General features: G+C 40.6%; 1 protein-coding gene across 1 annotated transcript in view; it reads right to left on the bottom strand.

Annotated features, from left to right (window-relative positions):
* Positions 1-16167, bottom strand: part of scn4aa (sodium channel, voltage-gated, type IV, alpha, a) — an 84465-nt gene that overhangs the window by 27504 nt on the left and 40794 nt on the right. Inside the window, exons 5-15 of the mRNA XM_057825782.1 lie at positions 15986-16114; positions 12761-12852; positions 11023-11304; positions 10889-10952; positions 10680-10821; positions 10391-10588; positions 8335-8490; positions 8170-8272; positions 7433-7671; positions 6990-7163; positions 6542-6898 (exon numbers count right to left, since the gene is read on the bottom strand). Coding sequence (XP_057681765.1) covers positions 6542-6898; positions 6990-7163; positions 7433-7671; positions 8170-8272; positions 8335-8490; positions 10391-10588; positions 10680-10821; positions 10889-10952; positions 11023-11304; positions 12761-12852; positions 15986-16114 — 1936 coding nt within the window. The remainder of the gene's footprint in view (positions 1-6541; positions 6899-6989; positions 7164-7432; positions 7672-8169; positions 8273-8334; positions 8491-10390; positions 10589-10679; positions 10822-10888; positions 10953-11022; positions 11305-12760; positions 12853-15985; positions 16115-16167) is intronic.

Below are 16167 nucleotides of genomic sequence, written 5' to 3'. Positions count from 1 at the left end.
ATGACCCCTGCATTAAAATAATGCTGCACATTAAAATATATATACACACATACAGTGTATCACAAAAGTGAGTACGCCCCTCGCATTTCTGCAGATATTTAAGTATATCTTTTCATGGGACAACCCTGACAAAATGACAGTTTGACAATGAAAAGTAGTCTGTGTGCAGCTTATATAATAGAGTTAATTTATTTCCCCTCAAAATAACTCAAAATATAGCCATCAATATCTAAAACCCTGGCAAGGGCGTAGGTTTGCATAGGGACAGTAGGGACATGTCACTACCAACTTTTCAGGATGCTTAAATTGTCCCCCACCAACTTTTACGCAACCTTATTTGCATTATATAATGACTTCAAATATATAGATAATTTAAATTGTCATCCCATGTTGTAAGGTTAGAATTAACCCTACCATTATTAAATGAATTAAAGTACTTTTAATATGTTGAGACTTGCTTTGACCCCTCTTCACTTGCTGAATGTGCTAGTCCATTTTTCCCCCTCAAACGCAAGTTTGATTGGCTGATGACTTGACATTTACACACGTTCACAGCTGCTGTTCTGTCAAATTTTTCACCCTGATACTATTTTGCTCCCGAAGCTTTTGTGGTGGTGAATAAACACTCTTTTACATTCAGTTGGACTCTCAAAGTTATCCAAAGGTGCTAAATAAACAAGAGAATATTAGATTTTTTTTTTTTTTTTTGCACGCAAGTAGCTCTACCGATTTCCCTAATGAGACGTCGCAAAAATAATCACATGACTCCATTATACCAATCAGACGCAAGCTTGCCATTATAGCTTCACGCCAGCCTTCATGCTGAATCATGTGGTGTCTTTAGTACCGTAAAAAAATGAAGTATTTGATATTGAGCGCTGCTTTCAACATTTCAACGACTCGAAAGTTCGGATTTCAACCTCTCTCCCTGTTTTTATTTGGCACTGATTGACCAAGGAAAACCGAATATATGTTCATTTTAATTTCTAAATAGTAATTATGAAGGAACTCTTCACTATTCAAACTAGGAATTATTTTCACCACCAGAGGGCGTCAATGCTCTTTGGACGAATAATGCCACATTTCCTGTATGTTTTTTTTTCTCATTGGAATTCAATGTATTTTATTTATTTATTTATTTATTTATTTATTTATTGTATTTCTTTGGCTTAATGTGGTTATGTCATGTGTTATTGTCCAGTATCATTATAACAATGGCTCATATACCATTGTTTTAAAAAAATCAAACAAAAAGAAGCAGTTACTCAAAATGTTTCTCTTACTTGTGTATTCTTTTCACTGTATATTTTTTTACTTGTATTTGAGTATATTTTGTGGATGACTATTTTACTCTTACTTGACTAATATCATTTTGAAGTAACGCTACCCTTACTTGATAAAATTTTGGGCAAAATTTTGAAAAATTAAAATTGCTTATAAAATCCAGACACTTATTCTGGAATTTTTCAAAATGTTTCTTTAGTAGTTTTTGAAAACAAAGGTTTGAACGGTGTACCACCTAAACAAACCAATACACATGCACTGCAAAACTTCACCTTCTTAAAACGGAGAAAAAAAGCTTAACTTCCCTTGTTTTCAGTGTAAATCTACTAGAAATAAGTGAAATTATCTGATAGTGCTTCAAGCAGGGGCGGACTGGTAATCTGTGGGTTCTGGGGGATCACAGAACGGCCGGTGCCCTGGACGGCCGGCGGCCGCCATTCATTATACATCACTGTTTTTATCCCCTCTATCCTCTGATTATCTACAGTTCACATCCAATCCGACAGGTGGCAGCAATGCGCCTGGCTGTTCACTGCCAATCTGATAGACTAGGAACGAAGAAAGCACAGAGTAGCCTTCATTGGTTCCTTCCTTGTGGAAGCAAAATAGCGACGAGCGTTAATGCACAATATGGATGGTGGTGGCAAAAAACAGAAAAGAGCAGGATGGCGCGGAGAAGGTTAGGGAGAAAAAAATTAAACTGGAGAGTGAAGCATTAAAATGTCATAAGTTGACAAATATTTTCGCAAGCAGCAGTCTGGCTGCAACGGCCACGTCGGATAACAACAGCCCAGCTCCCAGCGATGGTGAGAGGGAGCGGCAGCTGCTCTGACGTGGAGCCGGTGCAGGGAGAGAGAAAAGAAGAGGGGGGTAAGCTGGTGGAAGTTCCCCAGACAAGCGCAGGGCAAGTAAATTGGGATGAAGAGGGTTACTTGCTCAGTATACTGGCAATTGTTATCCACCAGGTAGCTACATTTTAAATGAAATAAATGACAATTAAAGGGTTAGTGCCAGCTAGTCGATGTACCCGTTTGCAATCGTGTCAAGTTACAGTAGGCTAGTCCTACTATCCCACTCCTAAGAAAAAATATTTTAGCCGTAAAACAATGTATGCACACGCAGCATAGCAATATTAATTCAGAAGAAATATAACAAAATATTAATAAAATGAATGGTTTTACTTTAAAGTTTAGGTAGTTAAACTGATATGATATACAGTATATTTTTAATAATTTATATATCATTTTGTTTTCTGGTTAATACTTTCCAATGAAGGTTATGTACACAGGATTTGTCTTGAAATGTTTATTGTATTTTCATTGAAATTTATTATTTGTATGGCAGGGGTCTCCAAACCGGTCCTCAAGGGCCGCTGTGGGGCCTGGTTTTTGTTTCAACCGATCGAGTACCGACAGTTTAACCAATGAAGTTTCTGCTAAAACAAGCAGCACCTGACTGCAATCAACTGATTACACTTGTAAGACACCAGATCGGTGCAGAGGTGTTGTCTTGTTTTGTTAGAATGAAATCCTGCGCCCGCCGCAGCCCTATGTGGAATAGTTTGGAGACCACTGAATTATGGCATAAACAATGAAGTCATTTTATATATAGAGATATATTATAATCAATTGGATATATAAAACTTGCTTTGAAAAATAAATTCTTTAATTTGTTTATTCAGGTTGATCATAGAGCTAGTACAGAAAATGAATCCAACTCCAGTTCAGACTTGCAGTACTTTGAGCGCCCCAAGTCAGACAGTCACAGTATAGACACATTTTCTTAATTTTTCTCTCAAAGTGCACGAAATTGATGCATTTTACAATAAAATGTTAAAAAAATAAAATAAAATAAAAATTCTCCCCGGGGGGACATGCTCCCGGACCCCCCTAGGGGTTCTGCGTTTCCTTTCGTATAGCGATTCTTGTGGGCTGGGCTGAGTCAAAGTCCAGGGCTGCTTTTTAGTCCCAGTCCGCCCCTGGCTTCAAGTAAATTTTTCTCAGATTTCTTGAAATAAGAAAAATACCAAGCTGAAAATGAGCTTAACAGACTTATTTTAAGCAAAACGTTTTTATATTTAATTTTTTTTTTTTTTTTTAAAGCTTGCTTGTCAGAAATGTTCTTAATTCAAGAATAGATATTTGTCAAAACATTATTTGAATGCATTTTTTTCTTGATTTAGGTGAAAAATGAAAAACTTGTAGTTGTATGGCCTTAATAAGAACGAATACTGTAGTAATATTTACTCAAAGTGGAAGAATCTGATGCATTAATCTGTTAACCAGCCTTTAACACTCAGAACAAGATGGAGAAAATTATTCGACTAGATTTTTAAAAAAATATCAGAGTAAGACGTTATAAATTTGCAGTGCGGAAGTTAAATAAATTTGTATTGATTTCTTTGCATTAATAATTTAACCTATCAATTAATTTGATTCACATTGGTGAGAAGTGCAGCCGTAACCGCCGTTCACCTAATCTGCTTGGTCTTATTAATGTCCCGTCTCAAGCAAAAAGTCTACATGGAGGTTATGCTGTTATATTGTCCCTACCAATATTGAGACAAAACCTACGCCCTTGACCCCTGGCAACAAAAGTGAGTACACCCCTTAGAAACTACGTACATCCCTAAATGTCCAAATTGAGTACTGCTTGTCATTTTCCCTCCAAAATGTCATGTGAGTCATTGCAGGAGTGCTGTCAGCATTGCTGCAGAGATTAAAGAGGTGGGGGGTCAGCCTGTTAGTGCTCAGACCATACACCGCACTCTACATCAAATTGGTGTGCATGGTTGTCACCCCAGGAGGAAGCCTCTTCTGAAGACGGTACACAAAAAAGCCCGCAAACAGTTTGCTGAAGACATGTCAACAAAGCACATGGATTACTGGAACCATGTCCTATGGTCTGATGAGACGGGCGGGCTTGTAGTTTCTAAGGGGTGTACTCACTTTTGTTGCCAGGGGTTTAGATATAGTCAATGGCAGAGCAGCTATAAGAAGGTGCATTCAGTAAACTCTGGAAGCTGCAAGTACCAGCCATACTGTATTTTTGCTTTTCGTATCCTGAAATTTATTTCTCAACAAGAGGAAATATTTTCCCATTGAGGCAAGCCTTAACCTGAAAATCCTGTAAGTACAGACGCTTGTAAGTAATGGTGCTAATGTATTTCCTCTTATGACACTAAAAGGATTATAACTCCAGTTTTCCCTGGTCAATCAGTGCCTAATAAAAAAAAAAAGCGTTTAAAATCCACGCTTTCGAGTCAAGTCGATGGCGGCGCTCTATGTCAAATAATTTTTTACGGAGCTTTAAAGACACCACGCGATTGAACAAGCTGGCTTGATCATAGAATGGCAAGCTGGAGTCTGGTTGGTATAATGGAGTCATTTGATTATTGTTGCAACGTCTGGTGAAACTGGTTGAGCCACTACTCGCGTCTCTGGCAAAAAAAAGTACTCAAAAGTCAAAACTATGGCTTAGGAAAACTACTCTTAGAAGTACATTTTTCTCAAAATGTTACTCAAGTATAAATATAAACGCGTTACTACCCACCATTGCGTCTATATTATTTACAGTTGTGGTCAAAAGTTTACATACACTTGTGAAGAACATAATGTCATGGCTCTCTTGAGTTTCCAGTTATTTCTACAACTCTGATTTTTCTCTGATGGAGTGATTGGAACAGATACTTTTTTGTCGCAAAAAACATTCATGAAGTTTGGTTCTTTTATGACTTTTTTATGGGTTAAAAGAAAAAGTGATCAAATCTGCTGGGTCAAAAATATACATACAGCAACACGAATTAGCAATTTCTTGTGAGTGATTATTGACTTGAACAATCATTGACTTGAACAAGTCAGGAAAGTCACTTGGAGCCATTTCAAAGCAGCTGCAGGTCCCAAGAGCAACAGTGCAAACAATTGTTTGTAAGTATAAAGTGCATGGCACTGTTTTGTCACTGCCACGATCAGGAAGAAAACGCAAGCTATCACCTGCTGCTGAGAGAAAATTGGTCAGGAGGGTGAAGATTCAACCGAGAATCACCAAAAAGCAGATCTGCCAAGAATTAGAAGCTGCTGGAACACAGGTGTCAGTGTCCACAGTCAAGCGTGTTTTACATCTACATGGACTGAGAGGCTGCCGTGCAAGAAGGAAGCCCTTGCTCCAAAAGCGGCACCTTAAGGCTCGACTGAAGTTTGCTGCTGATCACATGGACAAAGATAAGACCTTCTGGAGGAAAGTTCTGTGGTCAGACGAAACAAAAATCAAGCTGTTTGGCCACAATGCCCAGCAATATGTTTGGAGGAGAAAAGGTGAGGCCTTTAACCCCAAGTACACCATGCCTACCGTCAAGCACAGTGGTGGTAGTATTATGCTGTGGGGCTGTTTTGCTGCCTATGGAACTGATGCTTTACAGGGAGTAAATGGGATAATGAAGAAGGAGGATTACCTTCAAATTCTTCAAGATAACCTAACGTCATCAGCCCGAAGATTGGGTCTTGGGCGCAGTTGGGTGTTCCAACACGACAATGGCCCCCAAACACACATCAAAAGTGGTAATGGAATGGCTAAATCAGGCTAGAATTAAGGTTTTCGAATGGCCTTCCCAAACTCCTGACTTAAACCTCATTGAGGACTTGTGGACAATGCTGAAGAAACAAGTCCATTTCAGAAAGCCATCAAATTTAACTGAACTGCACCAATTCTGTCAAGAGGAGTGGTCAAAGATTCAACCAGAAGCTTGCCAGAAGCTTGTGGATGGCTACCAAAAGCGCCTAATTGAAGTGAAAATGGCCAAAGGACATGTTACCAAATATTAGCGCTGCTGTATGTATATTTTTGACCCAGCAGATTTTATCACTTTTTTCTGTTCACCCAATATAAAGTCATAAAAGAACCAAACTTCATGAATGTTTTTTGTGACAAAGAAGTATATGTTCCAATCACTCTATCAGAGAAAAATCAGAGTTGTAGAAATAACTGGAAACTCAAGAGAGCCATGACATTATGTTCTTCACAAGTGTATGTAAACTTTTGACCACAACTGTACATACAACTTTCGCTGAAATAAAATGTCATTATAATTCCTGTAGTCCTCAATCAAAGATTGCCGTTATTCGATGCGCACGATTTACTTCTGCGTGCCACACAAAATCGTGTGGTGGGCCAGATCTGGCCCTGGGCTTTCAATGTAAAACCCATCCTATTTTAAAGCAATCCCAAAAGGGAAATAAACAAAACAAAAAGCTTGACTCACCACGAGATTTCCAATGACCATGACCATCATGAATACGATCAGGCACATCGCAGCGCCGGACACCTCCATGCAGTCCCACATGGTCTCGATCCATTCGCCGCACAAGATTCGGAAGACAATGAGGAAAGAATGGAAAAAGTCGTTCATGTGCCAGCGCGGCAGCTCGCAGTCGTCATTGATCTTGCACACGCAGTCCTTGTAGTTTTTGCCAAATAGCTGCATGCCCACCACGGCGAAGATGAAGACGATGATGGCCAGCACCAGCGTCAGGTTGCCCAAAGCGCCCACAGAATTCCCGATGATTTTAATCAGCATGTTGAGCGTGGGCCAGGACTTTGCCAGCTTGAAGACACGAAGCTATCCACGAAGAAAAAGCGGGAAGACAAATGATTAGAGTAGATTCGGTCCAAAGGAGCGTTGTCATGAAAGGTAAGTGAGAGGCGCTCACCAGACGGAAGGAACGCAGCACCGAGAGCCCCTGGACATTCGCCAGACCCAATTCCGCCAAGCTGAGCGTCACAATAATGCTGTCAAAAATGTTCCATCCCACTTGGAAGTAGTAATAGGGATCCATAGCGATGAGCTTTAAGACCATCTCCGCTGTGAAGATCCCAGTGAAAACCTAATAAACGTAAAGAATGAGGAACAATTCTTCTGCAGAATTAGAGTTTAAGGGTGTGCACATACCAGGGCGTGCCATTCAAACTGACAGTTACGAACGTTAAGAATTCTTGGCTTCTGTAAGTACTCTCTGATGCATGCTCAAGTTTAGTCCACAGAGGTGTGAGACAGATGGAATAGCCTATTACCCCACAAGTTTAGTCCACAGAGGTGTGAGACAGATGGAATAGCCTATTACCCCAAGCTGGTACTAAAATGTCACCCACTCACCAGGTTGCCCACAGAGAGCATGTGGTCAAACTCTTCAGTCATGGGGTAGTGTTCCATGGCCATGAAGAGCGTGTTGAGCACAATGCAAATGGTGATGGCCAGGTCAAAAAAGGGGTCCATCACGATGACATACAACCACTTTTTAAGGAACATCCACGGCTCGCAGCAGTTCCACTTCAGGAAAACGTTGGCAAACTTGTACCAGCCCGGCGGACAAGGCCTTTGAGCGTCCTCCAACTCTGGACACAGTCACATGTTTCAAATTTACAGGGTTCTTGTGTCAAAGTGCCAGAAAAAGCAAGGGCATCTTAACACTGAACCTGTTTTCTACAGTTGGTATGAGTTCACTGAACCTGTTTTCTACAGTTGGTATGGTAACAAAGAACAAGCCAAGTTAATGTTGAAAATGTTCATACCCACAAGTAGCAATGCTAATGCAATAAAGTTAATCTATAATTGGTGTGGGCTGTTTTCACTAACGTGACAACAACAGTTGGAAATCCTCAAGGCTTTAGTCTCGTGCGATGACTTAATTCTCCAAATATGAATGACCGCATCTTGGCAAAGCCTCAATGTTGACGGAGATCTTTACTAAAGCGCGCTAATGAAGCCATTAGCTCAGTGCAGTATCAATATGACCGCACTGCTATGAACTTGAAGCCGCGTATATTTCCTTGCACCCGCGAAGGGCTTAACACCTAGCCGATGTGAATGGAACCGAAGAGAAGCCGTGGTACCTTCCATGACACTAGCGGACCTCTGTCTCTGCTCGTCTGAATGAAGATCGTCTGGGTTAAGCATCCCTGGAGAACTCTCATGGAGCTCTTTGTCAACAGGAGACTGGAACAGACCATATGTTGAACCAAATGCATTGACATGGAACACAAAAAACAGAAACTGACCTCGTTAAAGGTAGGCGATCGCACCAGGAGGGTTGGTACCATTCTGCCGTTACAATCCTTGATGTCTTCGTCGCGCTCCAGGCTCAGCTCAGAAGCAGAGCGATGACTCTGTGCCTTGTCGTTGTTCAGAGAATCGCCACTACCAGTCAGTTGAGCCTACCAGGTGTAAGAAACAAGAATAAACTAAACCAGTGGTTCATAACCTTGCTAAAGGTACCGAACCCCACAAGTTTCACCTGTGGATTCACCGAACTCTTCGGAATTAGATAATAAAGCAATTTTTTTTCCAAATTCAAAACCGATATACAGTGGTATGAAAAAGTATCTGAATGTTTTGGAATTTCTCACATTTCTGCATAAAACCACCATCAAATGTAATCTGATCTTTGTCAAAATCACACAGAATTCACCTAAACATTTATAGGTTTTCATATTTTAATGAGGACACAAACAATAGTATGTATGCAAACAATGACAGAAGGGCGAAAAATAAGTAAGTGAACCATATCATTTTATATTTTGTGCCCCCACCCCCCCTCTGGCAGCAATAGAGTCAACCAGACGCTTCCTGTAGCTACAGATCAGTCCGGCACATCGATCAGGACAATCCTTGGCCCATTCTTCTTTAAAAACTGCTGTAGTTCAGTCAGATTCCTGGGATGTCTGGCATGAATCACTGTCTTTACATCATGCCACAGCACCTCAAACGGGTTCATGTCTGGAATATGACTTGGCCACTCCAGGACGTGTTTTTTGTCCAGGCCCTGAGGTAGCAAAACAGCCCCAAATCATGATGCTCCCTCCAGAATGCCTCATGGTGGGGATAAGGTGTTGATGTTGGTGAGTTATTCCATTTGATGAACTGATGAAACCAAAGAATTCAACTTTGGTTTCATCAGTTCACAAAACATTTTTGCCAAAACTTCTTTGGAATGTCCAAGTGCCTTTTTGCGAACATTAAACAAGCCATAATGTTTTTTTTTTAGACAGCAGTGGCTTCCTCGGTGGAGTCCTCCAATGAACACTGTTTTTAGCCATAGTTTTACATATAGTTGATGTGTGCACAGAGATATTGGACTATGCCAGTGATTTCTGTAAGTCTTCAGCAGACACTCTAGGTTTCTTTTTAATCTCTGAGTATTTTGCGCTGAACTCTTGACGTCATCTTTGGTGGACGGCCACTCCTTGGGAGAGAAGCAACAGTGCCAAACTCCATGCATTTGTAGACAACTTCTCTGACTGTCAATTGATGAACATCCAGACTTTTAGAGATGGTTTTGTATCCTTTCCCAGCTTTATACAAATCAACAATCTTTGATCGCAGGTTTTCAGACAGCTTTTTTGACCAAGCCATGATGCACATCAGACAATGCTTCTCATCAAGACAATTCTCAAGACAATTCTTACCAGGTGTGTGTTTTATAGTGGGCAGAGCAGCTTTAAACCACTCATCAGTGATTGGGCATGCTATCCTCGAAAACCTAGAAATGTTTGGGTGGTTTTAGTTAAAGCAGACACCGTTTTTACAATTTGTATGATTTTCACAAAGATCAGATCACATTTTTTGGTGATTTTATGCAGAAATGTGAAAAATTCCAAAGGTTCAGAATAGATACTTTTTCATCCCACTGTATCTAAGCTAATAAGGTAATAATTCCCATTCAAAAGTCTTCTCTTTTTGACAGCATTTTTTTATAAACAATTAAATAGGTCAAAATTTTAGACCATGCTGCCCATTGGTCTGTTGAATGCTGTCATACCAAGTGCGAGTCAACCTTCCACTGAGCAAACCAGTTCCTCCTTCCATCAGATCGAATTCTAGCAGTTAAAAGAAATTGATTAAGCCTGTAAATTGGGTGAAAAACCAGTTCAAAACTGGGTCTAAAAAGCCACTTTGCCTAGATTTAATTAGTGTACGAAAATAGGGCTTTGCGTTTCTTTACCTTCGCCAAACCCCGAAGACTTACTCACCGAACCCCTGGGGTTTGATGAAACCAAGGTTAAGAACCACTAAACTAATCTAAAGTGAAATACAAAATAATGAGTAAGATCGCACCTGTTCCTGATTCTTGAGCTGCTCGAGAATGCGCTGGAACTCCTCCTCCTTCTCCTTAGCCTCACGCTGCGTGGCCTGGTTCTGCTCATCGTACGCCATGGCCACCACCGCCAGGATGAGGTTGATGAGGTAGAAGGAGCCCAAGAAGATCACCACCACAAAGAAAAGCATGTACGTTTTCCCCGCCGCCCGCAGGATCTGCATTCGGAACAAATGAGAAGCTACGAGAAATCAGGAGGCGTTCCCGAGGTTTAGGACGAAGGACAAGAAAAGCTTGTGGAAGTCCAACCAGCTGGAAGAGGTTTTCCCAGTAGTCCTGGGTCATGAGTCTGAAGAGCGCCAGGAAAGCCCAGCCGAACGAGTCAAAGCTGGTGTAACCGTAATTTGGGTTCCCGCCGGCCTTCATGCACATGAAGCCTTCAGGGCAGACACTAAAGAGAAGTTAAGGAAGTGAAAATGAATGGGAGACCTCGTCTCAATGCAAGCATGACGTCATACCCAGCATCAGAACTGTTCCCACATACAAGGGGATCTTTGCTGCCTTCCAAAAAGTAGTAATTATCTGGACAAAAACAACCGATAATGCTTAAAAATATACTTAGACAGGAAGCTGAATAAGAGAAGCAACATACCAGAGTTTTCGGTGTACTCTGCGAAGTCAAAGGTGCTGTTGGAATAATCGCTACCGTTGACGCCAAACGTTAGATTGTACGGCAGCGCCGCATCAGTGACGTTGAACCACTCGACCGTGTCGTTGCCGTGAATTGGCCAGCGTATGCACTTGTGCCTCAGGTTGCCCATGAAAAGTTGCAGTCCGACCAGGGCGAATACAGCAAGAGCGAAGACCGTCAAGACCATCACGTCCCCCATTTTCTTTACCGACTGGATCAGAGCACCCACGATGGTTTTAAGACCTGCCGGAAAAACACTGTCAGTTAAAGGGAACTGCGGACTAAGACTTGTAAGCTCTAATAAGCCACAATTGTTCTGTTTACTAAAATATGTTTTTAGAAACACATGTATTATTGCTATTGATTTAAAAATCTAATACTTAGTACATGTTTTGACCTACGGAGGGCGCAGTTTTACGCACGCAATGCACGCAAGGGGTGATGACGCGGTTGGGATGGACTGGGATAATAGCTTTGTCAGCTAGCAAGCGAAGCTAGTATGGCGACTGGCATGATTTTGTCACATTCTGCTGCTTAAAAAATTATTTTGTTACAGAGAGGTGAGATGAGTTCCCAATGTCGTTCCTGCATCCAATTCTAGCTCATCAGCAGTGTCCTTAAACCGATCCTAGGCGGCTTGCTAGGATACTGACTTGCTCCCATTTGACAGTTTGTATATCCTTTCATTGCTAGTTGCATCACTGACTTGTTTTTTAGTTTGTCTGCCTCTCACCGCTGTTTTCCCTCGGGTTTTTTTTTTTTTTTAATTCATCCCGACCTTCTGTCACGGACTCTTTTTGTGTCTCACTTTTCTGATCCCGACCTTCTGTCATGGACTCTTTTTGTGTCTCACTTTTCACAATCGCGTGTTTTTTTGTGAGTTCAATAAACCGTTTTACGCAATCCCTATGTTATTATTGTCTGCTTGTTTTCTGAAGTAAGACGCGTTTCGTAATTCCGTGGTCAAGCCAGCCGCACTTTCTTTTCAGTTGTGTTTCCCTTTCAGGTTTTACCGCACAGACAACGCATGTGAGTTGCGATTGCTTTATAAGGAAAATCATGACTCCAACACCACGCGGAAGTGTAGTCCTGTGGTGTACGTGCTTGTATGTCGCACGGGAAACGCAGGTTCGAATTCCGCTGGAGACCTTCATTTAATTGCTTTTGTTGCTCGTTTTGTGAAATATCGACAGTGCTGTGCTCCTCATCACTTTTCCGCTCGGTTCAAATTGGGCGGAACCGACGACATGTTGAGGTAGCTAACGGGTGACACTGTGGAAGCACAGTAGCGCTGCCCAGTGACGTCACCGCTCAGAGTGCATTGCGTCGTCAACAACAATGGCGACCTACTAGTTAAACTAAGATTTCAAATTTTATACAAACGAAACCTTATAATTTGAATATCAAATTATGATAACTCATACTAACATTTATCTTTTAAGAACTACAAGTCTTTCTGTCCGTGGTTCCCTTTAACTCTCTGACTCTTGACTCTGTGGCAACGGAATATTAAATGGAAAAAACAGGCTGCTGCTCTTCCAAACAATTGACCTTTTTTTATCAGGGAGCTGATCAAATGTTTAGTCCAAGTTTTACCGCAGCAACCCTAGCCAGAAAATCTCGTGTACGACAGAACTGTCAAAATACAACTTTTCCTATTTCTTTAGTGTTTATTATAGTACTACAAAGAAGGGTATACCAGGAATCACAGTGATGGTCTTCAAGGCTCGAAGTACACGGAAGGTCCTGAGGGCGGATACGTTACCAAGGTCGACAAATTCAGTGATGTATCTGTTGAGAAACATCAAAAGAAAGAATTAGACAGCAGGTTTTCTATTGGAAATTGCCATAGATTTCTTAATGTATTGACGGCTCAGATCGGTTTTGCACTGCGCCTCGCATTCAAGTAGGAGGCCGCCCACATCAAAAGAAGCTTTCACAAACACACGCATGCAGCGATCTAACGCCGGATTTCAATTGAAAAAGTACGAAAGCTGTACCGCATACAAACAGGAAGGATTGTCTCAGGAGTGATTTGTTCGAGGATTCAAGGTAATTATGATATTTTTCGTACCGTGCATGCATTTTAAAACAAACAACAACAAAAAATCAATGGGAGAAATTAGCTGGTACTGCATTGGCATCATAGATTGCGATATTTACGTAAAATAAATGCTAACTGCACGTTTTTTTTGGTTTTAACCACGAATCGAGACTGTTTTATGTCCATATCTATAAAGAATTCAGGGATTTAAGCGTTTATTCACAAGAATTTTCACCGGAAAAGCTCTCTTTAGATCAGGCGGCCGCACATTACATTCACTAACAGACTAGCATTGTACTTCTACGTATTTACGGAAAACAAAAGTTAACTGGACGGTGTTTTTTTTTGCTTTTAACCAACAATCGAGACTGTTTTACGTGTGTATCAAGAAAGAATTCAGGGATTGAAGCATTAGCATTTATTCACAAGAATTTTCAACGGGATAGCTCAATCAATGGGAGAAATTAGCTGCTACTGCATTGGCATCATAGATTGCAATATTTACGTAAAATAAATGCTAACTGCATGGTTTTTTTTTTTTGCTTTTAACCAAGAATCCAGACTGTTTTACGTCCATATCTATCCAGAATCAGGGGATTTAAGCATTTATTCACAATAATTTTTTCCTGGATAAGCTCTGTTTACATCAGTCGGCTGCTAGCTACATTCACTGACAGACTAGCATTGTACTTCGACATATTTAAGTAAAATAAACGCTAACTTCACCTTTTTTTTGCTTTTAAACAAGAATTTAGACTGTTTTACATCCATATCTATACAGAATTCGGGGATTTAAGCATTTATTAACAATAATTTTCACCGGAAAAGCTCTGTTTACATCAGGCAGCCGCTAGCTACACTCTCTAACAGACTAGCATTGTACTTCGACATATTTACGTAAAATAAACGCTAACTGCACGGTTTTTTTTTCGTTTGTTTTTTTTTTTTTTTGCTTTTGATCAAGAATCGAGACTGTTCTACATCCATATCTAGAAAGAATTCGGGGATTTAAGCATTTATTCACAAGAATTTTCACTGGAAAAGCTATGTTTACATCAGGCAGCTGCTATCTACATTTACTAACAGACTACCATTGTACTTCGACATATTTACGTAAAATAAACGTTAACTGCACAGGTTTTTTTTTTTGCTTTTACCCAACAATCGAGATTTGTTTTATGTCTATATCAAGAAAGAATTCGGGGATTTAAGCATTAGCAAGAATTTTCACCGGGATAGCTCTGTTTACATCAGGCGGCCGCAAATTACATTCACCAACAGACTAGCATTGTACTTCGACATATTTAAGTAAAATAAACGCTAACTTCACATGTTTTTTACTTTTAACCAAGAATCCAGACTGTTTTACATCCATATCTATACAGAATTCAGGGATTTAAGCATTTATTAACAATAATTTTCACCGGAAAAGCTCTGTTTACATCAGGTGGCCGCTAGCTACATTCACCAACAGACTAGCATTGTACTTTGACATATTTACGTAAAATAAACGCTAACTGCATGTTTTTTTGCGTTTACCAAGAATCCAGACTGTTTTACGTCCATATCTATAGAGAATTCGGGGATTTAAACATTTATTCACAAGAATCTTCAATGAAAAAATGGCCTCGCCATCAATGCAGGCCACCTATTTATCGGCCCCGTGCCCTGTGTCCCATCAATACATTATGAAGTCTATGGGGATGCTTGTATGCAGACATTACAAATTGTTTGATCAAACGGCAAGATAAACATGACTGGGAATGTCGATGCTACAAACTGAATCACATTTCTGGAATTAAATTAATTTTGGCAGGCAGTAATCGCGATCATGGCTTGGCCAGACACCGAATAACTCATCGCCTGCCATTGACAGTGCCTGACGTCCAATCCATTTGAAGTGGAAGGGAACGGATTTTCATTCACTACCACGCTGGACGTCTGCGAATGATAAACTCATTGAAATTCACAGCAGAAGGATGATTGGATGCCACACGATTGGATGTCTATCATCATCATCTTGGGAAAGGCAACAGATACCCCTTTTTTTAAGGCGATGTGCATAGCTTGTGGCCATCTTAGGGCAAACAGCAGTTGGAAACTAGATCTCGAAAAGTACATATTACTCATCATAGGCACGTTATTTCTTAGTCCTCCCCTATACCAAGGATGTCATTTTAGTCCAATATTGGTATTGGTGCAACCATACGCTGAGTGTTTTGTCTTTTGTGGCGGGGGGGGGGACATGTTGAACACCCCAAAACGCAGTGTCAGCAATAAAATTAACTTATACGATATATGCTCGGATAGGAGCTTTGCCCATGCTCGTACATACTGGCATCCCATCTCTGTGCGTGTGTCAACACGTTTTTCCAGCCTACCTAGTGGAGAAGTAGCATCCTTTTTGACTGAAAATTCCCGCCAGAATCTGTCCTCAGGTGGTTTTGGCTAAGCAAAGCAAATGGCCGTCTCTAAGGTCCTAGTCACATGATGTTTTCCAAAAATAATTTTGAACTATTATAAAAAAGAATATATTTTTTTTGTTCATTTCATTCATTTTTATTGTTTGTTTAATTGCTTTCCAACTTTTAAAGAAATTTTACCATGAAGGTCTTAATTTTAAATTCATATATAGGAAAGTCAATTACATGAAATGACATTTTCGGCCACCTGGGGGGGGGGGGGGGGGGGGGGTAATTCCCCCCACTCATAGCCCCCACACCCCCCTTTCATCTCCGCATATGGGTGCAACTCTAAAATCAGGTTTTTGTGTGGAAAAAAAAAAAGAATTTATTTCAAGAACATAATGCCCTAACATACATCAATAGAAAACAGTGGAAGCCTAGCAATCATTTTGTCATCAATGCTTGTGTCGCTTACGCCATGCTGATCACCATGAAATCCAGCCAGTTCCACGGGTCTCGAAGGAATGTAAATGAGCCGATACAGAAGCCTCTTGACAATACTTTGACAGTGGCTTCAAATGTGTAAATCCCTGTAAAAGCGTACCTGTAGACATGAAAAAATAGCTTAGCATCAAAAGTGCGACTGAAATCACAATA

The sequence above is a fragment of the Corythoichthys intestinalis genome, chromosome 21, assembly GCF_030265065.1.
Source record: "Corythoichthys intestinalis isolate RoL2023-P3 chromosome 21, ASM3026506v1, whole genome shotgun sequence".
Taxonomy (NCBI): domain Eukaryota; kingdom Metazoa; phylum Chordata; class Actinopteri; order Syngnathiformes; family Syngnathidae; genus Corythoichthys; species Corythoichthys intestinalis.
This window is presented reverse-complemented; position numbering and strand designations above follow the sequence as displayed.